Raw genomic sequence first — 27,474 nt, forward strand, 5'->3', positions numbered from 1 at the left:
TCACTGGTTTATTATGTAACTAGAATGAGGTACTTTGATTAATATAGTTGGACATGCTGATAAGCAAACAGAAACATGATATTAAAAAAATTTTAAAAACTACGGACCCTGAGGCTCGTGGGCATTTGAAAATCTGCTTTCTCAGTGTCACGGTTTTTTGTTTGCAAATAAAAGACCTACTTCTTGAAGAACTCTCTGCGTCTCCTGGTGATTCTCTACATTTTCTCCACAATAGGTCCTAGAGCACTTTGAGCTGGGGGGAATCCTTTGCCAGATTGTTGGTGGTATTGTATAATGATCTTAAGGCAGCAGTCATTACAATCAGTGCTAAGTCAGATAACTTTAACATTGGGAGAGGTTGTCGACAGGGATTTCTTCTCTCACTGTTGTTATTCACCTTGGAAACTGCCTCAGCTAACTGCTCAAGTCAGGACTGATCCTGAAATAGTAGTGCCAAGGGTGGGAATGGTGGAGCATAAGATCACCCTATATGCTGACGACATCCTTTTGTTCTTGGCCAATCTGGATAAGTCTGTTCCTTGACTGATTCAAAAAAATTAATTTCTTGGACTACAGAATCAACTTTACAAAACCAGAAGCCATGCCAGCAGGGGGGGGGGATTAGTGGAGGTGGCTAATCTGAAGGATGGAATGCAGTTCCCATTTGGGAATTTTTATTACCCTTTCCTTCCACCAGCTGTATAAAGCTAACTACGTACAACTATTGGAGAGGATAAAACAGGATTTGCAGCGATGGGAGGGTTTACCATTATCTCGGTGGGGCAAATAGCCCTGATTAAAATGAAAGTTCTTCCTCGCCTGTTACACTCCATGAGAATGTTCCCAGATCAGTGTTACGGAGGCTCAATGGCTGGCTAGGGTCCTTTACTTATACCACAGACGCCCTCTAATTTACTAAATTGCAGTTTTCACAGGGCGAGGGAGGGGTGGATATTCCAGATTTGAAGAAATATCAAATAAGCGCCCTGTGAGCATATGTTGGTGACTGGGTAGGGGAGAATTGGGAGTCAATTTGGCTTGACATTGAAGCCTCGCAGTCAAGATGTCCTCTAGTTAATTTATTATTTATGGATAAGATGAAATCCGTGACAGAGCAGTGTAAGAATCCAATCATTTTAAATGCGGTGAAAGCCTGAAGGATAATGCGACAAGACGAGGGCAGTTGGTCTAAGACCTCGCCGTTTACCCCGTTGCTGGGAGCCCAAGGAATTAAACCTGGGGTAATGAACTCCAGCTTTAAGTTATGTGAGAATAAGGGAATCTCATGCCTGGGAGATTTGTTTGAGGGGGAGGTCTTGATGTCATTTAGTCAGTTAAGCCAGAAATATGGATTATTTAATAGGGACCTTTTCCAGTACTTTCAGACAAGGGATTATATACAGAGGAAGACCACGCTCTTGGCTCAGTGTTACAAGTCAGACATGAAGAAAAGAGTATGGGTGTACGGATGCTCTTTCAGCCAGTACTTTGTATCATTTACAGAAAGGTTGTGCCTTGGGGGACATAGAAGGATGCTGTTGGAAGTGAAATTGAGAGCTAGGAAAGGATATTTCATCGGAGGTATGGAAAGATATATGGGGAAAAGTAAGGAGAATTTCAGTATCTAACAGGGCGCAGGGCATGCAATTGAAGATCTTACACAGGGCTCATATGGCGCCAAAGAGGCTAGCTAAGTTCAAAAGAGGAGTGTTATCAGGATGTCCCAAATGTAAAATTAGTGTAGACACTCTTATACACTGCTCCTGGTCACGTTGTAAGATCCAGAGATACTGGAGTGCTGTAGTAAGGGAGCTTAAGGACATCCTGGGGATTGAAATTAACATGGATCCAGTATTTCATCTTCTGGGTTTGCCAAATTTGCCCTCTCTGGGGGAACACGGGAAGAGATTGTGTAACATTCTTACCCACTGTCCGAGGAAGAACATTCTAGTGAATTGGATGTCAGAAAAACCACCAGGTCTTATGGGGTGATGTAGGCTGGTGATGAGCATCTCCCCCAAGACGACCTCACAAATAAGGTGCACCACAAAACTGAACAGTTTTATAAGATCTGGTGGTCCTTTTTAAATTATATTCATGCAGACTTATCAGCAATATTAATTAGGGTTATGGTATAGCTGTGGGAATCAGTATGGGTGCCGATGGGGCCCTGGGAGGAGGAGGCTGGGGGAAAAAAAAAGGGAAAGGTACTATAGCTGGTGCTTCCAGGGATGGGAACCTCAATGGAGGTTCGAGGAGTGAATTAAATTAAAATTAAATTAAAATTAAATTAAAATTAAATTAAAATTAAATTAAAATTAAATTAAAATTAAATTAAAATTAAATTAAAATTAAATTAAAATTAAATTAAAATTAAATTAAAATTAAATTAAAATTAAATTAAAATTAAATTAAATCTCACTATTGTATTCTAAGTTACTTGAATTTAGTTTAAGTTAATATTCATTTAATTTGTTTGTAGTTTAGTTTAAGTAGATACATTTGTTCTGGTAGAATAATAGGTCGTTCACTGATAATAGTATCACAAAAAAAAAGGTAAGCTACTTAGTGTGGAGACTAAGTGTAGAGTTATGACAGCGCAGGCAGTGGAATGTTCCTCCTGCAGGATGTTTGAGGTAGGGGTGACCACCGATGCTCCTGCCGACTTCACCTGAGGCTCAGAAGGAAAAGGGGGAGAAGAGGAGGAGAGCGCTAGTTATAGGAGAAACTATAGTTAGAGGGACAGACAGGCGGTTCTGTGGACATGGGCGAGACTCTCGATTGGTTTGTTGCCTCCTGAGTGCCAGGGTCCGAGACGTCTCCGGCCGTGTTTTCAGAATCCTTAAAAGGGGGAGGGTGTGCAGCCAGAGGTCGTGGTGCACATTGGCACCAACGACATAGATAGGAAGAGGGGTGGGAAGGTCATTCAGGAGCTCGGAGTTAGGCTGGAAGCTAAAAGCTAGGACGGACAGAGTCATCATCTCTGGGTTGTTGCCGGTGCCACGTGACAGTGAGGCAAGGAATAGGGAGAGAGTGCAGTTGAACACATGGCTGTAAGGATGGTGTAGGAGGGAGGGCTTCAGGTATTTGGACAATTGGACTGCATTCTGGGGAAGGTGGGACCTGTACAAGCAGGACGATTTGCACCTGAACCAGAAGGGCACCAATATCCAGGGAGGTAGGTTTGCTAGCACTCTTCGGGGGGGGGGGGGGGGGGGGAGAAAGAGAGAGAGAGGTTTAAACTAATTTGGCAGGGGGATGGGATCCGGGCTTGTAGTCCAGCAAGTAGGTTAGCTGCTTTTTCAGGATATCCAAGAATGTAGGGAGGCTGTGGAGAAAAAGTAGCACTGACAGGGAATACTTGCGGACACAGATGGGTTCAAGTGTGTATACTTCAATGCAAGGAGGATCAGAAATAAAGTGGGTGAACTTAAGGCACGGATTGGTACTTGGGACTACGATGCTGTGGACATCACGGAAACGTGGATAGAAGAGGGACAGGAATGGTTGTTGGAGGCTCCTGGTTACAGATGTTTCAGTAAGATTAGGGAGGGTGGCAAAAAAAAAGGAGGGGCTGTGGTGTTGCTAATTAGAAATGGTATAATGGCTGCAGAAAGGCAGTTCGAGGAGGATCTGCCTTTGGAGGTAGTATGGGCTGAAGTCAGAAATAGGAAAGGAGCAGTCACCTTGTAGAGTGTTTACTATAGGTCCCCCAATAGCAGCAGAGATGTGGAGAAACCGATTGGGAAACAGATTTTGGAAAGGTGCAGAAGCCACAGGGTAATGGTCATGGGCGATTTCAACTTCCCAAATATTGATTGGAAGCTCTTTAGATCAAGTTGATTGGACGGAGCTGTGTTTGTGTAGTGTGTCCAGGAAGCTTTTATAACTCAGTATGTAGATTGTCTGACCAGAGGGGAGGCCATATTGGATTTGGTACTCAGTAACGAACCGGGACAAGTGATGGGCTTGTTAGGGGGTGAGCATTTTGGTGATGGTGACCACAATTCTGACTTTCACCTTGATTATGGAGAGAGATAGGTGCATGCAACAGGGTAGGCTTTACAATTGGTGGGGGGGGGGGGGGGTAAATACGATGCTGCAAGACAGGATCTGAGGAGCATAAGCTGTCAGGAAAGGATGTTATTGAAATGTAGAACTTTTTCAAGGAACAGATACAACGTGTCCTTGATATGTATGTACCTGTCAGGCAGGAAAGAGATGGTCGTGTGAGGGAACCTTGGTTGACGAGGGAGGTCGAATATCTAGTAAAGAGGAAGGAGGCTTACATAAGGTTGAGGAAACAAGGTGCAGACAGAGCGTTGGAGGGATACAGGATAGCCAGGAGGGAGCTGAAGAAAGGGATTAGGAGAGCTAAGAGAGGGCATGAAAAATCTTTGGCGGGTAGGTTCAAGGATAACCCCAAGGCCTTTTATGCATATGTGAGAAACATGAGAATGACGAGAACAAGGGTAGGTCCGATCAAGGACAGTAGTGGGAGACTGTGTACTAAGTCGGAAGAGATAGGAGAGGTCTTGAATGAGTACTTTTCTTCAGTATTTACAAATGAGAGGGACCGTATTGTTGAAGAGGAGAGTATGAAACGGACTGGTAAGCTAGAGGAGATACTTGTTAGGAAGGAAGATGTGTTGGGCATTTTGAAAAACTTGAGGATAGACAAGTCCCCCGGGCCTGACGGGATATATCCTAGGATTATGTGGGAAGCAAGAGAGGAAATTGCAGAGCCGTTGGCAATGATCTTTTCGTCTTCACTGTCAATGGGGGTGGAACCAGGGGACTGGAGAGTGGCTAATGTTGTGCCCCTGTTCAAAAAAAGGGAATAGGGATAACCCCAAGAATTACAGGCCAGTTAGTCTTACTTCAGTGGTTGGCAAAGTAATGGAAAGGGTACTGAGGGATAGGATTTGTGAGTATCTGGAAAGACACTGCTTGATTAGGGACAGCCAGCATGGATTTGTGAAGGGTAGGTCTTGCCTTACAAGTCTTATTGAATTCTTTGAGGAGGTGACCAAGCATGTGGATGAGGGTAGAGCAGTGGATGTAGTGTATATGGATTTTAGTAAGGCATTTGAGAAGGTTCCCCATGGTAGGCTTATGCGGAAAGTCAGGAGGGATAGTGAGAAATTTGGCCAGTTGGATAGAGAACTGGCTAACCGGCCAAAGTCAGAGAGTGGTGGTAGATGGTAAGTATTCAGCCTGGAGCCCAGTTACAAGTGGAGTTCCGCAGGGATCAGTTCTGGGTCCTCTGCTGTTTGTAATTTTTATTATTGACTTGGAAGAGGGAGTCAAAGGGTTGGTCAGTAAATTTGCAGACGATACGAAGATTGGGGGAGTTGTGGATAGTGAGGAGGGCTGTTGTCGGCTGCAAAGGGACTTAGGTATGATGCAGAGCTGGGCTGAGGAGTGGCAGATGGAGTTCAACCCTGTCAAGTGTGAGGTTGTCCATTTTGGAAGGACAAATAAGAATGCAGAATACAGGGTTAACTGTAGGGTTCTTAGTAAAGTGGAGGAGCAGAGGGATCTTGGGGTCTATCTTCATAGGTCTTTGAAAGTTGCCACTCAGGTGGATAGAGCTTGTAAGAAGGCCTATGGTGTATTAGCGTTCATTAGCAGAGGGATTGAATTCAAGAGTCATGAGGTGATGTTGCAGCTGTACAGGACCTTGGTAAGGCCACATTTGGAGTACTGTGTGCAGTTCTGGTCGCCTCACTTTAGGAAAGATGTGGAAGCTTTGGAGAGGGTGCAGAGGAGATTTATCAGGATGTTGCCTGGAATGGAGAATAGGTCGTACGAGGATAGGCTGAGAGCGCTAGGCCTTTTCTCATTGGAACGGCGAAGGATGAGGGGTGACTTGATAGAGGTTTATAAGATGATCAGGGGAATAGATAGAGTAGACAGTCAGAGACTTTTTGCCTGGGTACAATAGAGTGTTACAAGGGGACATAAATTTAAGGTGAAGGGTGGAAGGTATTGGGGAGGAGGATGTCAGGGGTAGGTTCTTTACCCAGAGATTGGTGGGGGCATGGAATGCGCTGCCTGTGGGAGTGGCAGAGTCAGAATCATTGATGACCTTTAAGCAGCAATTGGATAGATACATGGATAGGTGCTTAAGCTAGGACAAATGTTCGGCACATCGTGGTCCAAAGGGCCTGTTCTGTGCTGTATTGTTCTATGTTCCATTATGACTTTGTTGTACTCTCTCTACTTTTCAGTCTTTTTCTTGTGTACATAGATGTTTTGTAAAAAAAGGTCTTTAATAAAAATATTTATAGAGGTAAATGATATTCTGAACCATCTTTTGTCATAAGTATAGATCCCTGAAAATGGTAGCTTGGTTCCTGTGCCAAGCAACTAGGAGGTCAAACCACTCCTTAAGGTTTCTGTTAACGGGATGCTAGGCTCAATTCTCTAATCTGTGCCAGATACCTCAAATCACTTTTTGCAACATGTTTTGAAGACAAATCAGAACAAAAATCATTACATGCTGCATTTCTCATAGCAATTCAACCAATGTGTTAAAGAGACACATTAGTCTCAATTTGAAACCTTTGTAATAGTTGGGAGAACCATCAAATCTAGAAATCCAATCCAAACAATGCACCCACAGACTTTGCATTTAAACAACATGGGCCTTTTAGCAGGAACACTTATGTTAATAATCCCCCATTACTTTTGTCATCCAAAGGTAACTGTTAGCAAAAGATATTAAAGGATATTGGACAAAGAAAGGTCTATGGAGTTACACTGAAGATCAGCCATGAATTCACAGAACATTGAAACAGGATTGAGGGATTAAATGGTCTCTACATTCCAATATTCCTCCAGGAAGCTCATCTAGATTCCCACATCCATGCCACACACAATTGCATCAAACATACCATTTACACCAACATTTCCCAAAATAAATTCATGTTTCAACTGACAGCTGGGCTGCAATGGAAATTCCCTTCAGAAAGCAACTAACCTTCAATTAAGTATGTATGGATTTGTTTCACAGAAAGTTAACCTGGCACGAAGTAAGACAGTGAAAACACATTTAACTAATGTATTTATATGAGGTCACTTTCAACAATTCATTAAGAAAAATAGGGAATAATGTGCTCAAACAAAAGGGGTGGAGAGACTATTTACCAGTACACTAACAATATATGGACACCAAGGTGAAAACTATAAAGATATTAATAATTACTAACAGATCCATCTTTAAAGGTTTAAACAGTGAATCTAGTGGATTGAGTGCCTCTTCTTGATATTTATTATGAAAATTAATAACATTTTATCCACATTATAAACTACATCTTTTGTGATGCAAAATATCCTGTTACAATGAAATGAGAAAGGTTTCCACAATTTTTAACAGTACCAAATGTACATTAAAAGGTTGGATGATTTCAATATGTATATTGCATAACATCAATTAGAAAAAGAGGGTCTTAAAAAGACTAGTATCATATGACTACAATATTTCTGGCCGCAATGCAATTACTATATTGTTAGAGAAATTCCACATTTGGATTGATCAAAACTTTTAGATAATACTGTATATGAAAATTGCAGTGATATACTGGATTAAAGCTCCAAGGTTCGTAGAATAGTATTTTTTCATGTAAAGTGCAAAATAATGTAAAGAGCAGCTATTTCAGCTTTAATTCCAGGGTTCCACTTAGGAATGGAAGTTAACAGCAAAAAAAAAAGGAGCAAGTATTTTGAATATAAAAAGATGATCACTTGTCTGGGAAGTTTCGAAAACAAGTCATTACCACCAGCTTTGTGGTTGATATTTACCTCAGATACCGTTTCTTCCAGAAAACCAAACTTTAGATCCGTCCCAAGAGGGACTTTAAGATAACAGCATCAATAAATAATGCAAATCAGCATAATTTATTAATCGGATACCAAAATAAGAAATCAACTCAAAGGTAGTATCGCCAGATTAATTTAATACCACTCCATATGCTTATCTATATTTTCCAGTTAAAATACCAAATAATTTTCACTCAGGTCAGGAAGGACAGAAAGACACACAATTTCTATGGCAAATTTCCCCATCATCAAGGCAGACAATCAAAGAACAATAACTTTAGCTAGAAATAACATCTCCCAAAATATACTCAGTATTATTCTGATCTATTTTCACTGCTGTTCCAGAATCTTTAAAAAAAAAAGACATTTATGTATACTTGCACGTTGAAACATACAGCATATAAATCACATATTATTTCATCTTGTGATTTTTCTACTATACCAGACAGTTACAACAAACATAATAGTGAACAGAGCTGAAAATGTCTTGCTGGAAAAGCGCAGCAGGTCAGCCAGCATCCAAGGAGCAGGAGAATCGACATTTCGAACATGAGCCCTTCTTCCAGCAACACATTTTCAGCTCTGATATCCAGCATCTGCAGTCCTCACTTTCTCCTAATAGTGAATAGAAACCATTATGCCCTAATTCTGTATATGATGGATCTATTTCATTTGGAAAAAATAACATTCTTTCACACAATGTGGACATCACTGGCTAGGCCAGTACTTATTGCTTATCTGTAATTGCCTCAGAGAAGGTAAATTTAAGCTATCTTCTCGAACTGCTGTTGTCCTTGTGGTGTAGGAACACCCAAAATAGCACTAAAGTAAGTTCTGAGATTATGACCTAGCAACTGTGAAGGAATAGCAATATGGTTCCAAGTCAGGTGTATGGTTTACAACGTAAGTCAAAGTTGGTTTGGGCCCCATGTATGTACTGCCCTTGTCCTTCTAATTGCAGAAGTCAAAGGTTTGGACAGTGCTGCCAAAGGATCCTTGGTGAGTTACTGCAGTGCACCTTTTTAAAAATTACCCACTGCTGCAACTTTGCATCAGTGGTAAAGGGAGTGAATATTCAAAGTAGTGGACTTCCTGGATGATTTCTAGCTTGAGTGTTGTTGCAGATGCATCTAGGTAGTGGCATTCACTAGGTATGCACAAATATATTTTTCTAGTCACTTGGGAAGAAAATAAAATAGTGGCAAGATTGTTAATTAAGTGACCAATTCCAAAGAAAACTATGCAAATATAGACATTGGATTATATAGACTATTGCACAATGTGAAAGAAAAGTGAGGGGTGGGGAATTTCCCTTATGTGCACCAAAGTCATAAAAACTTATAAAAGACCTGGAACATGATTCTGTAACAGAGTATGCAAAGCAAAATCTTGCCTTCTTTTAAAAAAAAAATCACAAGTTATTGCATTACTAGTTCTTACATCTCACAATTTTTAATAACTCAATTCTTCAGTGCACAGATAAACGACAATTACAATACATCACAGGGCTTAAGAAATGGAATAAGAAAAGTATCATATACTTCATGGTTAATTATGGTCCAACCACAGGATGATTCACTATCGCTGGAACTCTCTGACATCTTTACGCCAAGGTAACTGCAAAACAAACAATATCAAAATTAGCAAAAGAAAATCAAAGTTTAAGTCCAAGACTTTTCCACACCACAATCATTTTGTTTGGTCTGTTGTTAATAACACGTGTAAACAAATGTTTCTGGAACCCAAACAACACTATTTAAACTCAAATGGCACTCAAAAAGCCAACACGTATATGCCAAAGGAAAAGCTTTCTATTCTGTTTAATTAAAACTAGGAAATAATTAAAATTTATGCCAATTTTAAAACAAAAAACTTTGAATTAATAGTACACCACACGGTATATAGTAAGAACAGCTTGTTTTTGTTTGAGTAATCATGTGACCCATCTTTACTCCCTGCACCTTATCTAGATGGCAAGGTCACTGTTCACAAGAACAGCTGCACAGCACAGTTCAAACTTAAAATAAAATTGGGGCTTTCAACAATATTATATTTATATATAGATGTTAAATTTATCCCTGTGACGACACCTTTAGACTGCATGTACAAACCAATCTAAAACTCGAGTATTCTAGTAGCTACCAATGTGAACTTGAACTTAAACCTGAAAGACAACTAGGCGGTGAGTTATTTTAATCACAAACATACAAACAAGGAACAGGAATGGGTTATTTTGCTCCTCAAGCCAATCAAGGGCAAGCTCTTTTTAATTTGATTTTCTTTCATAGACTAAATATCATACCCAAGATACAGACTCAGACAATGTTTACCCAACTTATTTACCCACCCTTCCTTGCATCCTACCCCATTCATAAAACCCAGATTTGCCTAATATTTCAGAAAGTTTTTCAACTGTGTAATAGATTAGATTACTTACAGTGTGGAAACAGGCCCTTCGGCCCAACAAGTCCACAATGACACGCCGTAGCATGACCCACCCAGACCCATTCCCCTACATTTACCCCTTCACCTAACACTACGGGCAATTTAGCATGGCCAATTCACCTAACCTGCACATTTTTGGACCGGAAACCGGAGGACCTGGAGGAAACCCACGCAGACACAGGGAGAATGTGCAAACTCCACACAGAGAGTCACCTGAGACAGGAATTGAACCCAGGTCTCTGGCGCTGTGAGGCAGCAATGCTAACCGCTGGGCCACCGTGCCGCCCATTAATACTTTGCATTCAATGTGAAAGCAACATAGAAACTCATGAAACTGCTATTAAGAGTACACTACTACGTAAGCCTGTTTACTGCAATTGTTTATGATTGTGCAGATTACAGGCATTATTTTTGTAGCGCAATACAGCTTTCAGCATTATTCACCCGAAATGGGAAACAGGTATACCATGGGATCTGAAAGATGCCAAAAGCTTTTACCACCTTCTCTATATGTTTAATCACATTGGTGACAAAAGAAAATGCCACACTGCTCTCAATGCATATGGTATTCCTAACTGTACTATAACTACTGTATGGAATTAAATTGAAAGCAACAACATGGATCTCAAATGTTGACTTTATGGCTCATCCTTGTTGTTATTGATCAGTCATGGGAGCAATAAATCAAACTCTCTGGCACATATTCAAAGCAGCAATAATCTTACTGAATGGTGTAGCAGCCTGGAGAGGCTGAGTGGTTTACTGATGCTCCTAATCCATGCATGTAACGTCAGTGTTTTGCACGAGAAAACTATTAGACGCGAAGCATTTAGATTATGTGTTTACAGAACACGTGAACAAATGGAGATCATGGTTGCTTAGATCAAACTATCAAATCCAATTTTCAGGAATACAATCCTGGAGGCATCAAATCAAAATACAGGAAGAATTAACAAGGATTGAAATTTTACCATTAGATGCCCTTTTTAAATAATAATTATGTGCTAGTAGCAAAACAGATGAGCACCGTATGTTCTTCTACAAATTACAATAGAACCTTGATTGTCCAGCATGATGAAGGGCAGTTGAATCATAATTGGTACATAATTAAATTGGAGTTCAATGCTGATACTATTTTACACTATAGTCCTTGAACAGAAGAAGCTTCAGCTCAAATTTAAAATGGTCTCAGCAAACGACAGGACCCATTCTGAGGTGTATGATATCATGCAGTGAACTTATTCCAAACAGATTTAGTATCAGGCAGCAAGTGATTAGTCTGTGTCACATGAGTATGCATGGAAGTTTTATAGAGGTCTATAGAAGACCCAAGTGAAATTGCAGCCCAAACGCTAAAAGATTTAACATGCTACAAACCCCCAACTCGTAACAATCCAGTTTTCATATTCCAAACCATTATATGCATTTTTGAAATAATCAAAACTGGGGTTGTATTTAGTACAGATAAGGAGGTTAACACTTGTTAAAAAGTTTGCAACATTATGCAATATTTTGAGAGGAAAAGTGTTTTCAATAATTGCGAAATCAGTAGTGAAACTTCATAGCAAAAATTACACTGCAAACAAAAGGACAGGAATAATTACATGTATTGTTCTGTAAATAGCCTATTGTGCCATAATGTTAAATGTGGCATGTCAAGAAATCTTAAATTTCATATACCCACAAATATCTATCTTTCTGTATAATTACCAACTTAAGTTCAAAATACAATGTTCACTCATCCAGCACTCAGTAGTGGTTGATAATATACACATTAAAAAGTGAATCTTCAGCGTTTATTCTATGCATGGATGATCCTGATTTTTGACTGAGATACAATGTATTTTGAAGGTTTCTTCGAAATACTGACATCAAAAAGAAAAATAAACTATTTTTAAAGGAAAACAAAATATGGATAAGATTCGGTTACAAAGTATAAAATTGCACTTTAAAAAATTTAGAACTTAAAAACTGGAAAGGTGTTGTACAGAACTGAAAAGACTACATTGCAAACGGAAGTTTAATTTTAGTTAATAGTACATTTTGAATTCTGAATTCATCTTTGGTTTGCAGTGGTTCCATTTTACACATTTATGATAAAAAGGACAACAAATTTAGGCTTTTTTATTGGTGGATCAGTAGTTCCCAGCCAAAGAATATCCCTGCTTTTTAAAATAACAATATAGTGTTTCCATTTCCAAAAGGCAACAATCCAAAACAGTAAAAACAAGGATTAACCAAGTCTATTAAACACACAAATAGACAAAAAATAAACCCATAAAAAAAACCAATGATATAGAGCAGAAAGTTACAAATGAAATACAAAGTAGGAACAAAACTGGATAAGACACATTGGTCATTGTTTTAAGGGCTGTTTCAACCATCCTCCGCTATTTCCATGTTCCTGTTATTACTGTGAGCATGCACTTGTGCCTCTTGGAAATGTTACTCTAATCTCAGCACTCTATTTAGGGCAGGACAATGGCACAGTGGTTAGCATTGCTACCTCACAGTGCCAGGGACCCAGGTTTGAGTGGCTGTCTGTGTGGTGTTTGCACATTATCCCAGTGTCTACTTAGGTTTTCTCCTAGTACTCCGATTTCCTCCAACAGTCCAAAGATATGCCGGTTAGGTGCATTAGTTATGGTAAATGGGGTCACAGGGATGTTTAGGGGTTATATCTGGGAGAGATGATCTTTGGAGGATCAGTGCTGACTGGAGGGGCCAAATGGGCTCTTCCTACACTGTCAGGATTCCGTGAAATACTTACAGTTTAAGATTGGTTTAAAGATGCTAAATATTCTGCACTGTTTTAATAGCTTTATTACCACAAGAATACTTATAACGTCCATTAATCACAAACCAAACGAGAATCTAACAATTAAATTCACAACCATAAATGACAGAAGGGATTAACTAAGTTGTTTTAGGCAAATCATTCACTGACACAAAGGAGACGAGTTTGGGGCAAAAACAGCTGTTAGGCAACTTGGTTTTACATTAAAAATAACAGCAAAATAAGTTCCCAAACAAGTGACAAAAGTCAATATTATAAACGAGTTGAAAATAAAACCAAAAAGGTTAGTAGAGATGAAGGAATAATACTAGAGGCACGACTGAAATTACTGAGAATAAAATAGACCTCCTTAGCCCAAATTCTCTTCCAGTTCTAAGCAAATTTTCTGTTTGAATAAAACCAAAAATAGTTACTGAAATTATAGTCATTGAGATAATGCATTGTTTGCCCGCCTGTATCCCACAGTCATTCCAGCAGGCTGAATTACCTCCTCCTGTGTTGTAACCCTTGAATGATAGAATTTTCCACTTTGTTGAACTGTCAATGACAGTTGTGCTGCTGGAGAAAAATGCCAGACAAAAACCAGGAGTCATATGGGGGAGGGAAAAGAAGCAGGACCACTTCAGAACTAACAAAATAAAAGGTTTTGCAACCTCAAGCATAAGAAGGATATGATATCCTTGTTCCCCAAGACAGTCATAGCATGTTCCATAAAAGATTGAGATTTCTATCTGAATCCTTGGTAGGCCAATAGCAGAATTAAGAAATTCTTGATTTTTGACTTAGATGCACATATTGCATCCTTAAATCATATTAGCCCCATTCTATGGTCTGTTCCCTGGCATCTCATAGCAATCATGTTTTAATAATTAGGTGTTTCATGAGAGTTTGAGATGGTGAATCTTCATTAATGATCCTTCCAGACCCATGTTGAAATTATTGTCAGTGCTACTGTAAGGAATGGCTCATGGAACAGCTAGTGGGACAGCGTTGAAAAGTTAGGGAGCAATGACTTGTCTTCCCAGGGAAATTAGGGAAGTGCAGAAAATGCTGCCCAAAATGCAGATCATGGTTTGCAAAACAAAAAAGAGAGAATGTCAACAACAGCAGCAACTGTTCCTCGTCGGCTGTTGCTGTGAGAGGACGGTTTCATCAACAACTATGATCAAAGATTTGACTGTGAAGAAGGCGCTTGCGGAGGTCCGGTTTAATTCCAGCCTTCCTCAGTAAACCGCGCAGTCTGAGAGGTGCGCGTTACTCCCATTTCCACAAGAAACGGGGGGGGGGGGGGGGAAATAGTGGAGGGTGGGGAGGAGGGAATTACGTCAGTGAGAGTGCAGTCAGATCATGCAATCGTTTGCAATCTGTGTGAAGGAAAACCAGAGCCAGTGGGGTCTGAAGCCTGTAGAGGTTGAACCAAAAAACAAACAAGTGACTTTGCGAAGCTTCCTCCCCAGCGCGCAGCAATAATAACAGGGACGGCGCCCGAGCGGGTTAAACTGGAGGAGGAGTCGGGGAAATGGGTCATTCGAGGCAGGATAAGGTTAACCTGAGCTCGAGGCGCCCCCCCCAAAAGGCCGCGGCCTTTCCCAGCTCAGACCAATTCTCCCCCCCCTACCTTGGGGCCCGCGGTCCGTCACCCCGGGAGACAGCGACGATCGCGACCCCCGCCCCCGCGCCGGGCCTCGAACCCAGGCCCCGGCAAGCCTTACCTGCCGCCTCTCCCTTCAGCCGGCGATAAGTAAAACGCTGTTGTTGACCCGTTAAAAAACAACAGCCTCCAGAGGCTGCGACCAGCCCCCACCCCTCCCCCTCCTCTTGTGATGTTTTGACTGACGCTGCCGAATGAAGCCCCGCCCCCTCCCGGCAGGGCGGTTACGCGCTACCCCGCCTCACCGCGCGGCATTCTGGGACTTGCAGTCCCAAACCCCACGGCTTCCCCGCTCACCAAACCAGCCTCTTCCCCCGCCCCCGGACTACAACCAGAATGCACCGCACAAACACCCGTCGAACACGGCCCGTCATGACGGACAACCAATCAGACGCCGTTACCAAGGCGCCGCTGCCACAACAAACAGCTCGAGCCGAATAATGCTTCCATGGTAACCATGGACTAAGGGTTTCAGTTGACTGCATTGGTTACAATATTTCCCTCTGGATACTGCTTCACTTCACAGTCAAACTGGTACTTGGCCAAAGGGGAGCTGCAGGGATCTGTGAACGCCCCAGAAAGGGGGAAAACAAAACAAAGAATTGCGGGTGCTGGAAATCAGGAGCAGAAAGGACCGTGTTCCACCTGGGAAGACCTGAATTTTCCTACTGAAAGGGACCATGAGCTGCCATCCCACTCGAGCGACTGCTCGAAAAGTTCAGTTCAAAGGCCCGAACTGTGATGATGATCCCACTGCTCCCCAGGCTGAGCCCAGAGATGACAATACCAACTCATCCCTCGCTGGAAATGTTCACTTTGAAGACTCGGTGTGTGACAATCCCAAACTGCCCGTTTCAAAAGTTGAGTCTACAAATTGTGAAATTGATCCTAATTCACCCCTTGTTCAGAAGGATCAGATTGAAGACTCAATATGTAAGGATTTTAACCAATCTTTTGCGCCCAAGGTTGAATCTAAGGACATAATGTGTGACGATGTTGATTTAGCCCATGCTCAGAAGGTTCAGTGTGATGAAGTGCGGGATGATTTCAATCCAGCTTTTGTTGCAAAGCCATGTGATGACAGTGTGTGTGATGATGTCCGTTTATCCTTTGCTCCAAAGGGTGAGTGTAAGAACTCAGTCCGTGATGATCACAGTCAATCTCTTGCTCCAGAAATTGAACATAAAAAGGAAACGAGTGAAAGTAGTCCTATTCCAGCCACTGCTGCAAAAGCAGAGGATATGGAGAAGCCGTGGTCTCCCTGCGCGAATCCAGGTAACCCTGTCTTTTCTTGCATGGCGAAATTCCCGACGGCGGCATATTCCCCCGTTCCGTTCGTTAAACCTCAAAATCCACTCTTCAGAACCACCAGTGCATCATATGGGTCCAATCAACCGACATGTGAAATTGCACCTTCAGTCTACAAACCACTAACGCAGTCCTTCTCTGCAATGCTTCAAACTGGCGGGATGTACCGTAACCGTTCCCTAAATACTGGGTCGGACAAAAGGAGAGTGCACGATTTACTCCCCCTTTGACTTGAAGAGACTGGGAGCAAGCCGTCGTGGTTCGAGAGTGCATGTGGTATTGTAATAGTCAACTGATGACATTTTCTGCTAATATTTGTTGGCACCATGAATAGAACATTTCAGTTTTGTCTGTGAGACTGGGGAGAGATTGTGCAAAATTAGAATTTATGTAAATATATCGCGTGTACAACTGTATTCTTGTCATAATTTCTTTCAGGCACGCTTGATAAAGCAGCATTCGGAAGAACATAGACAGACCCAACAAATGTCAAGAACGAGCAATCAAATGTTTTCTTTCACGTAAAATCTCACAAACTCCTACACCGGATAGTGCTGTTGCACCTTGTATTCGTTCAGCATGCAAAGTCTGCTGGCTCTTACAGATGCATTTCAAAAGCCTCCCAGCACAATACCACTTCCCCTTCTCACCATTTCCTTTCTCAGCAGCAACTTGTAAAAACAATGGTTCCGTCCCCACCCCCAAACCCACTCTTACATTTCTGTCCCTATGTTTGTAATTTAGATAAAATAGTTCCATATCTCATTCTCTTACTCTTTGTCAGTAATTTGTTTAGGCTCAATTTCTAATTTGTGACCTGAAATACCAATCTGATTTATCCTGTTAAACTTTAAAATACCTCCAAATTTTAACAATTTAAAGACTAGTGCTACTTCAACAATTAATACTGTCCAGAACCATCCTATAATTTTAAAGACCACCCATTTTGGCACCCTGCTCTTGCTGACTAAGTAATGTATTAAGATTATTGCATATATTATGTAGCTTCTGAATGTGACACACTTGCTTCTGGTCCCAAATTGTTCATAACTTCCTTAATTTAAACAGCATGTAATTCAATTACTGTGAGTGAAGCTATTGGGATTTGGTGTGTCAATAAAATCCAGTTTAAATTAAATTACAATTAAGTGTTTGTTTATCCCGCAATGCTAAAAGTACAGTCTAAATCCAGGCTCAGATTGACCAACTATTTTGCTTTGATGTTATATGGACCAAGTCTCTTGTACTGTTGAAGTAGGTTTAAAAACCTATCGTGATGGAATTAACTTAAACGTTTCGGCAATGTTCATCCTCCTACATATACTCGAAACATTTGAAATGCTGACTGAAAGGACTCTAATAGGTAGAGCTTGCATATTAAAAAAACTATCATGCTTTTATGTGTGTTCTGGAGCTGCTGGTGGGATACACTTCAGAGGATTACTGTGGCCAAATGTCCTGTTTCCACACTGTAGGATTTCTATGATGAAAGTATATCTGTATAACTTGTTCATTATATTCTCAAAACCAAAGCAATTTCAAAAGGTTTTTTAAGTGTGCCAGTTAGACACCTTAGATATAGCAATGAGATTTGTATTGAGGTTCATAAATGAGTGCTCAGGAATCCTAAATGCAGGTGTGTGGGTGTTCCATATGGTAGAGAGTAACCAGAAGAGGCCCCAGTGAGCATGAAGAGAAAAAATAACTGATTGCAGAGGGAGCTATGATGGCTACAATATTTGTTATGAATTACCTTCCCACCTAGGTTCCTTATGACCCTCAATGCTTTAGCAGTTATACCATGCAGGTAGCACAGAATCAGACCCAGCTCAAAGGAAAATGGCTGTGGTTGTTCGAGTCAGTTGCCACTCCAGGGCATCTCTCCAGGAACTTCTCGGGATGGTGTCCTCGACCTAACCATCTTCAATTGTTTCATCAATGACCTACTCTGCATCATTAGGTTAGAGGTAGGGATATTCACTGATAATTGCACAATGCTCAGCATTATTTGTGACTCCTCAAATACTCAAGCAATCCATGTAAAAATGTACTAAGACCAGGACAGATCCAAACTTGAGCAAATAGCAAGTAACATTCATCCCATACAGATACCATGCAATGACCAGCTCTAAAAAGAGACAATCATTACTGAATTCTCCCATTGGCGATATACTGGGAGTTACCACTGGCCCGAAACTGAACTTGTCTCGCAGATATTGTGGCTACAAGAGCGGGTAAAGGCTAGGAACCCTGCAGTGAATAACTCACCTCCTGACTTTCAAAAGCTTGTCTACAATCTACAAGGCACAAGGAAGTGTGGCATGTCAATAAGGACCCTCACCAACTTCTACAAATGCAACCATTGACAGCATACTCTCTGGGTGCATAATGGCCTGGTATGGCAACTGCTCTGCCCAGGACTGTAAGAAACTACAGAAGGTGGTGTGCAGTGCCCAGAACATCACAGAAGTCAATGCTTGACACCATCCAGTCCCTTTCGGTGCAGGATCTCCCCACATACATTCAGACACCATCCATGCCCTCCATCTCCTCCATGACTTTTGTTTCCTCGGCCCCCAATGCCTCATCTTCACCAGTCACATCCAGTCCCTGTACACATCCATTGCCATGATAAATGCCTCCACGCCCTCATTTTCTTCGTCTCCCGCCGACCCAACCAGTACCCTTCCACTGACACATTCAACTGACTGAACTAGTCCTCACCCTCAACAATTTCTCCTTCAAAACCTCCCATTTCCTCCAGACCAGAGGGTAGCCATGGGCACCCGCATGGGCCCCAGCTATGCCTGCCTCTTTGTCGGGTATGTGGAAAGTCCATCTTCTGCAGCTTCACTGGCACCATTCCTCACTTTTTCCTCCGCTACATTGATAACTGTATCGGCGCCACCTCATACTCCCACCAGGAGGTTAAACAGTTCATCAACTTCACTAACACCTTCCAATCTCACCTCTCTAGTTTACCTGGACCATCTCAGACACCTCCCTCCCCTTCCTGGACTCTTCATCTCCATTTGCAGCGACCAACTCAACACGGACCTACATCAAAACCACCAATTCCCACAGCTACCTGGATTGCACCTCCTCCTATCGTGCCTCCCGTAAAAATGCTATCCCGCATCTGCTCCCAGGAGAACCAATTCCACCACAGATCATCCAGATGGCCTTCTTCTTCTTCAAGGACCGCAATTTCCCCTCCTACGTGGTTGATGATACCCTCCAGCATATCTCCTCCACTTCCCACACCTCCGCCCTTGAACCCCACCCCTCCAATTACAACAAGGACAGAACTCCCCCAGTACTCACCTTCCACCCCACCAACCTCCAGATACAACATATCATCCTCTGCCATTTCCGCCACCTACAAAGAGACTCCCTCACCAAGGACATATTTCCCTCCCAACCCCTCTCTGCATTCCGCAGAAACAATTCCCTCCGCAACTCCCTTGTTAGATCCACGTTTGCCCACCAACCCACCCTCCACTCCCAGCACCTTTCCCTGCCATCATAAGAAGTGTAAAACCTGCACCCACACCTCCCCAATCACCTCCATTCAAAGCCCCAAAGGATCCTTCCACATCCGACAGAGATTTATCTGTACTTCTGCACACGTCATCTACTGTGTCTGTTGCTCCCGATGTGGTCTCCTCTATACTGGGGAGACAGGACACCAACTTGTGAAACATTTCACATAACATCTCTGGGACACACGCACTAAACAACTCCACCACCCTGCAGCCGAACACTTTAACTCCCCCTCCCACTCCACCAAGGATATGCAAGTCCTGGGCCTCCTCCACTGCCAAACGCTGGCCACCCATCGCCTGGAGGAAGAATGCCTCATCTTCTGCCTTGGAACCCTCCAACCACAAGGGATCAATGTGGATTTCAATTGTTTCCTCATTTTCCCTTCCCCCCCACCTTATCCCAGAGCCAACCTTCCAACTCAGCAACACCCTCTTGAACTGGCCTACCTGTCTTCCTTCCTACCTATCTGCTTCACCCTCCTTCTCAACCTATCATCATTACCCCCCAGTTTCATTTACTAATGGCATTTCCAGCTACCTTCCGCCAGCAGCCCTCCTCCCCCTCCTCCATTTATCTCCCAGCACCCTTGGGCCATCACCTCATTCCTGATGAAGAGCTCATACTTAAAACGTCAACTCTCCTGCTCCTTAGATGCTGCCTGACTAGCTGTGCTTTTCCAGCACCACACTTTTTGACTTCCATCCATGGACTCCATTTACACTGCTCGCAACCGTGGAAAGGCTGCCAGCATCAAAGACCCATTGCATCCCAGTAAAGATCTTCTACAACCTCTTCCGTCAGGCAGAAGATACAGAAGCCTGAACACATGCACCAGCAGGTTCAGGAACAGCTTCTTCCTAGCCATTATTAGACTGATGAATGGACTCTCTAGCTTCAAATAATGCTGATCTAGCTAATGCTGATCTCACCTAGAGCACACCCAGTGCAATGTAACCTGTATGCCTCTGTTTAAGTCTTTTTGATCTGTACATCTGTGCTTCCTATGTTCTGCTTGTACTCAAAGCTTTTCATTGTACTTCGGTACATGTGATAATAAACCAAATCAAAGTCAAGAATGTGATGGAATACTCCCTAATTGTCTTGGTGAGTATAGTTCCTACAACTTTCAAGAGGCTTAACATCAACCAGGACAAAGCAGCACACTTGACAGGCACCACATCCATAACCATTCATTCTCTCTATTACCAATGCTCATTAGCAACAGTGTGCTCCATCTACAAGATGCACTCCAAAAATTCATAAAGGCTCTTTAGGACCTTCCAAACCCATGACATCTACCATCAAAGAGGATGACACAATAGAAACATGGCAACACCACCACCTGCAAGTTCCTCTCCAATCCACTCACAATCCAGATTTGGAAATATATCATCATACGTTCTCTTTGTTGGGTCAAAATCTTGGAAATCCCGAGCGAATGTGTTGTACATGTTCCTACAATGGTTCAAGATGATTGCTCACCACCACTTTCTCACAGGCAATTAGGAGCAGGCAATAAATGCTGGCCCACCCTGTGAGACCCACATCCCTAATTTTTTTTAAAAATACCAGTACAATGCTCAACATCACCCTATTCAATACTATAAGAATCATCAAATTTTACAGTACAAAATAGGGTCCCTCAGCCTGTCATTTATGTTCCAGCTCCTCAAAAATGTGTCCATTGGTGTCTCACACTGCCCATCTCGACATGTTCAGATAGAGGGCAGGTTAGAGATCACAAGATTTATCCACAGACAACATACTGTCTGAACACAAATACCAATACTGTATGTGCAACTTTACAGTTATGGATCACACTACTTCACTTTCTTGAAACTATGCTATTATGTGCTATTGATGTTAAAGAAGTCCCTATAATTTTCTTTAACAGGAGATTTAATTGCTTTAAAAAAGGTATAAATCCTGACTTTGACTCACATTATTCCCTTGAAATTTCAGTAAGTTAGCAGTTGAAATGTGTAAATGAAAGCCAGCTTGCTTGTACCTACTTTCAAAGTAATCATTAAACAGAACAAAGGTACTTTAATTGTAATTTCTCCAAATAATGCCTATAATATATTAAAGAAACAGAATAGGCAAAAAAAACCCCGACAGGTCAGCCAACATCTGCAGAGAGTCACAGTTCAATTACACATTGTCTTCCTTTTGGTTTTATATATCACAAAATGTATCTCTTTACCAAATAGCTAGCCCATAATAATATAGCTTCTTCTTTAAAAAAAACGAGCAGATAAAGTGAAACTTGAAGCAGTTCCAAAGAAATGAAGCATATGCCAAGGATATTAAAACCTTGTTAACGATCACATTTTGCTGAATATTCCTTCACTTCTTTTGATAATACTTAGTGTCCTCTTAAACAATTTAGAAAATTAATATTCATTCTTGTGTAGTGTGAATCATCCCAAGGATAGATCCTGTGCCCATTTCCCTTTGCCTTGCATTGCTCTTCAGTTGTTTATAAGAACCTGACACTGACAACTACCAATAGCAATGAGCAATATAACAACGGAAAAGAATAAAAGGTGGCTTCCTGTTATCTTTCCCATGTGCATTTAAAGGAAACAAAACCACTTTTGCTGAGGTGTCCTCTGCCTGTAAACAGCTGTAACCTTGAGGTTCTTGCTCTTCCGTCATCACCACCAAAAATTTGCTGGTTCCATCACTAAGCCTGGTTTGTAACCTTGAGCAGGGAACTCTGACCTAGGCCTGGGGCAACTTGCAAAAGGACAGGGATGAACACACTGAGGTATCAAATGATCCTGCAACTACAAATCATCGATACAGTACAATTTTATTTTCCTGAATGGTATAATTTATTATCCAAAGCACTGTGCTAAATGTGATAAATTATAGTCCTCAATGATTTTAAATATCAGTTTCTAATCTCACTACAAAATTAAAACTTTAAGTCCTTGGTACTGTATAATTTAAAATAGCTCTTAATTCCAAAATGGTAGATCAGAGAAACTTCATCAATATATACCAAAAAGGGATGGAATCTCTTTGTTAAATGATAAACTTTTACTTTATTATGGAAGATGTTTTATTCAAATATTGATAGATAATTGGTGATACCCAAGGTATTCTGGATATCTCACTGAATCAGTAATCCGTGAATCCAAATCCCACAGCAGTTGTTGGGCATTCAAATACAGTTAATTAACTAATTGAGTAATTTTGGAATAAAAACTAGTATAACTAATAGTAAACATAAAACTAGGAGATTGTCATTAAAAGCAATTCTGATTCACCATTAACCTTTAGGGATGAAAATCTGTCATTATTATCCGGTCTGGCCTACCTGTAACTCCAGGCATACAATACAATATGATTCTTAACCACCACCAAAAATAACTGAGCAAGCAGCTGGACAGGAATGATTGAGGGAAATCTTGACAAATTTCATCAAGTGAAAGTGGCATCGTGTTCTTGCCATGCCATCTGCATCAGCTTCCTCCCAGCTGTGAGATCCCCCCCCCCCACCACACTTAATACGTCCTGGATGTCAGGTCAGAATCAGGAGACTACTTATAGTTCCAGTCTTGGCCACTGCTCCTGCTGGAATCACCAGCCAATCAGATAAGCCAGCAGCTCTTGAAACAGTAAATGGCTGAGGGATGTAGCATTTGGCAGGAGTCCATTCACCAATAACTTTCTAGATCTTGCAGTGGCCAACTCTGCTACCCAAAAAATCCTGCCCCATATACCTCACATCTACCAAACCTGGTTGTTTTAATTTTATTCATGAAAATAAAAAACAACAGAAGCTGGAAAACTGAGATTTAATAAAGTGCTGGAAAAACTTCGTAGCTTGGGCAGCTTGAGAGAGAAACAGGGTCAATGTTTCGAGTTGAATATGACTGTTCTTAGGATATACAGAGTGTATTATGCCTGAAAGCCTCTGAGCAAAGAATGTCTGAGCTCTTACAGTCAGTGAGATGCACAGCTTGGAAACAGACTCTTTGCTCCAACTCATCCATATTGACCAGATACCCTAACCTAATCTAGTCCCATTTGCCAGTACTTGGCCCAGATCCCTCTATACCCTTTCTATTCATATGCCTATCCAGATGCTTTTTAAATGTTGTAATTGTACCAGCCTCCACCACTTTCTCAGCAGATCATTCCATACATGAACCACCCTCTGTGTGAAATAGTTGCCCTTTAGGTCCTTTTTAAATTCTTCCCCTCTCACCTGAAACCTATTTTCTCTACTTCTGGACTCCCCCAACCTGGGGAAAAGACATTGTCTGTATACCATATCCATGCTCCTTATGATTTTATAAACCTCTATAAAATCACCCATTAGTCTCTCATGCTCCAGGGAAAACAACCCCAGCCTATTCAGCCTCTCCCGATGTCTGAAATCCTCCAACTTTGGCAACACCCTTGTAAATCTTTTCTGAACTCTTTCAAGTTTCACACCATCCTTCCGATAGGAAGTTCTATTATTTAAAATGAATAGGGTGACTGAAAAAAGTGTTCCAATTACTATGCATACCTGTCTGACACAATGGAAGTGTAACAACCTAGTCATGAAATACAAATTCCAGAATTAATTCACACATTACAGTCTTTCACCAGCAAACACCAGAACATTTATGGAGTCAGAATGCATATTGTGGGCATACAGCAACTGTCTCAAAGATGCCTGAATGTTATTAAAACAGAAGTATCAAAATGTACATTAATTTAAGATATTGTATTAAAATTGATTTACCTTCTCCTGAATTACCCATAAAACTCAATCAAATTAAAAGATCGGGCACTGTTAACTATGAATCATTATTACATGAGGTATTGAAAATGTTTGCCGATTCTGAGGTGTCAAATACTTCACAAACACAATTATGCATCTAACTATGTTAAATGAGATAACATCAGACAGTTTAATAATTAAAGCATAGTAACTTAGTACAAGTTAAAAAGTGTAAAATTTGCTCAATCCTCATTCTCCTTAGTACACCACATTTATCATGGTAAATATTTTGGAATTTTTTTTTTAGAAAAGCAAAGAAGATAGTAATCATCAACAATAAAACAACTCCGGTGAAAGTTTGTTATATTATTTCAGAACAACAACAGATAACCATTGTCCAATAACACTTTAATGTCGATATCATGTCTTCTTTTAAGATTCTGTTCTTCAGCAGATTGTCTTGAATCTCATTCTCTTCTCCTTATTTGTTCACCGGTTTCTTCTTTTGTTGTACCTCAGTGATATTGAAAGCATTGGGCTACTGTTGGATCCATTCCCTTTTCCTCTTTAAATAAATAATCATTTTAGCTTTCTATTTTCCATATTCTCACAGTCTCTTTACACCCATTTTCTGCTCCAGATGAGTTACCTAATTGCACCATTAAATTAAAATTTCAGGTTTAAAAATGTCTTTGAAAACACAATTATGGTAGCATAATCAAATGCTATTCCAATTTATCATTCTAACTTTATCATAACATTTATTTATCATTTCTCTAAAGCATTAATGATTTCATGTGAATTTTAGAATGATAATGATGTTCAAATGAAACAACAAGCTACCAGGACTGTATTATTGTTTAATCTGACTTAAAAGCCTCCATTGCATTTTTCAAGTAGTTATTTCCAAAACAAGGAATTTTCATTGTTAAGTTACAAATGGCAAAAGCAATACCGTTTGTTTGAAACTGAACACATAGCATCATGATATCGGAGCAACCCAACTGGCATTACTTAGTCTAGTTCTCACCGCAGTACAGGAATGCGGTGATGGCAACCAACTTTCTCACTAGGCGCTATGTTGACTAGTGGAGCGCTTGGTTGTCAAACACTCACTGCTGTAGTTCATAAAACTGCTGTACTGTAATGAGAATGGGACTGTATATTAGTGACACATAAGAGCACTAGAGAAATTCCACCAGCAATGTATCTTCCCCATTTGCTGGAATCAATAGGAGGACCATTGAATAAATGTTAGTGCATGAATAATATTTTAAGCCAGCTCTGCAACTACTAATGCAAAACATCTGCAAAATCAACTAAAATAAATTGGATCGTTGAAAAGTATCTACCCCATCAGGTCCTGAAATTTTCATAAATTTCAGATGGCCACTGTTACAGAGGAGGACAAAGAAAATACTATAACAACACTGATATGAAGGTGTAGAGGTGTACTGTACCTTTAAGAGAGTTGAAAAGCTAGCAAGGACTGACAAAGCACAGAGAGTCCTGAACAAAGTAAGAATGTAACACTTGGGAAACTGATAGCTACAACTGAGTTGTCATGAAACAAAAACAAATTCAAATTCAGCCAATCAGTTTAAATTATGCCCCAAGAAAACAAAATCCAATCAAATTTGAATTTAGTAGTTTGATAATATTAAAACCAGTGAAACGATCTGATGTTTTGGGATATAAAACCGGACATTTTGAACAATTAGAAGAAGAACTGCAAGGCCATCTACAAATATAGACTGCTGGTTGAAGAGCTCTCTGAAAGATACCTGTCTATAAGAAGTTTGCACAGCAGAACACTGAAACTGACCTAGAGAAAATCTTCAGAGGAAAATCTTCAAAGGAGTTGAAGAGCTCTCTGAAAGGTACCTGTCTATAAGAAGTTTGTGCAGCAGAACATTGAAACTGACCTAGAGAAAATCTACAGAGGAAAATGTACAAAGGAGAATCGACAAAGCATGGTTTTTGAAACATGATTTTTTTTTTGTAAATCTTAATCAGGATTTTGTTTTATTGGACCAGTATTGTAGAGTGGGAGGTAAAAGATAGGTTTAAAATAAAGGAGTTGTAAATAGTTGTTGGTTTTAATTGTCTTTGTTGGACTTCAAGAATAAAATTGTTTATTTTTACTTTAAACAGTGACCTCTGAGATAGTTGTTTGCCTCTCAAATTTTAACAAATTACAGCGTAAGGTGAACCTTTTCTGTGTGGCTGGTTTAAATTAGCAGAGAGGTTTACCCTGTGTTGTAACAACATCCTAAGCTCTCCCTGAAGACTGGCAGCAATGACATTTATGATTTGCAGGGGTTTGCTATAAAGTGTTCAAAATGGTGACAACTTGATCATCAAGCAAAATCATGATTTGAGCTTCAACTTCTTAATGATTAGACAGAGTAGCAGAATTTAAGGGAAAGAAAAGGAAGCAATTCTCATGCTCCAGATCCTGCCATCTTATGGGAGATCCTACTCCCAAAGACCTACAGGTCAAGGGTCAGCCTGTTCAGTCACAAAGATTTGTGACAAAAATTTGCAATTTTGAATAGATGTCATCCGTGAATCGAAGGGCAGCCAACAACAACAAGAAGGAAAATATGGAAAGATCTACCTTTTATTTGGTCTGTGTGTTTGATAAAGTGAGTTTAACATGTATTCATCACAAAATAGCAAGACTGTATAAAATGAAATTTGAATAACTCATTCACTTTGTTGAATGGAGAGGAGTCACATTTGTAGGGTATATGAAAGATGGTGAATTCAATATTTTCAATTTGCTTGATTTCAGTAAAAAATGTATTTTTTTGATGATTACAAAGTAAGAAACTGTGCAGTTTAGAAAGTAAGTTAGAATTATTCCTACTTTTCCCCATAACCTATCTAGAAAGTGCTAATTTTATTTGACGTATGTTTCTGCTGGTCTCTGAAACGTCTGATTAGAATTTAAATTCCTGTCATGTTGACAACAGGTGTGTCCATTGGCTTTTTAACCCAGCCAATGTGTCACTCTTGGTTTTCCAACCAATTTATATGAGCCAGCTTAATGACAGGGGATATCTGGTCGGGCTGGACCGTAGGGTCTGTTTCCATGCTGTACATGTCTATGCCTCTATGATTCTATGTGTTAATTTCAACTTCAAAATTTAAAGCAACATGGCAATCATGGATTTT

At 40.7% G+C, this 27,474-nt stretch overlaps 3 protein-coding genes across 6 annotated transcripts in view; 1 reads left to right on the plus strand and 2 right to left on the minus strand.

Moving 5' to 3' along the window:
- The window catches only part of ccpg1 (cell cycle progression 1), a 63,381-nt gene extending 48,498 nt beyond the window's left edge, over positions 1 to 14,883 (minus strand). For both annotated transcript variants that reach the window (XM_072564974.1, XM_072564973.1), the window contains exons 1-2: positions 14,779 to 14,883; positions 9,366 to 9,441 (exon numbers count right to left, since the gene is read on the minus strand). In XM_072564974.1, the coding sequence (XP_072421075.1) occupies positions 9,366 to 9,425 (60 nt within the window). In that variant the 5' untranslated portion in view covers positions 9,426 to 9,441; positions 14,779 to 14,883. The remainder of the gene's footprint in view (positions 1 to 9,365; positions 9,442 to 14,778) is intronic.
- A 14-nt stretch (positions 14,884 to 14,897) lies between these two features.
- Positions 14,898 to 20,615, plus strand: LOC140468896 (uncharacterized). The gene is made up of 2 exons (XM_072564975.1): positions 14,898 to 15,992; positions 16,464 to 20,615. The coding sequence occupies exons 1-2, from the start codon at positions 15,398 to 15,400 to the stop codon at positions 16,496 to 16,498; spliced, it is 630 nt and encodes a 209-aa protein (XP_072421076.1). The 5' UTR covers positions 14,898 to 15,397; the 3' UTR covers positions 16,499 to 20,615.
- Positions 20,616 to 23,054: 2,439 nt separating this feature from the next.
- dnaaf4 (dynein axonemal assembly factor 4) overlaps positions 23,055 to 27,474 on the minus strand; it is a 28,111-nt gene continuing 23,691 nt past the window's right edge. For 2 of the 3 annotated variants that reach the window (XM_072564976.1, XM_072564978.1), the window contains exon 10: positions 23,055 to 24,943. The gene's annotated coding sequence lies outside the window, so the exon portion shown is untranslated. The remainder of the gene's footprint in view (positions 24,944 to 27,474) is intronic. The other variant, XM_072564977.1, reaches the window with a different exon arrangement.

This window comes from Chiloscyllium punctatum, chromosome 48 (assembly GCF_047496795.1).
Source record: "Chiloscyllium punctatum isolate Juve2018m chromosome 48, sChiPun1.3, whole genome shotgun sequence".
NCBI lineage: Eukaryota > Metazoa > Chordata > Chondrichthyes > Orectolobiformes > Hemiscylliidae > Chiloscyllium > Chiloscyllium punctatum.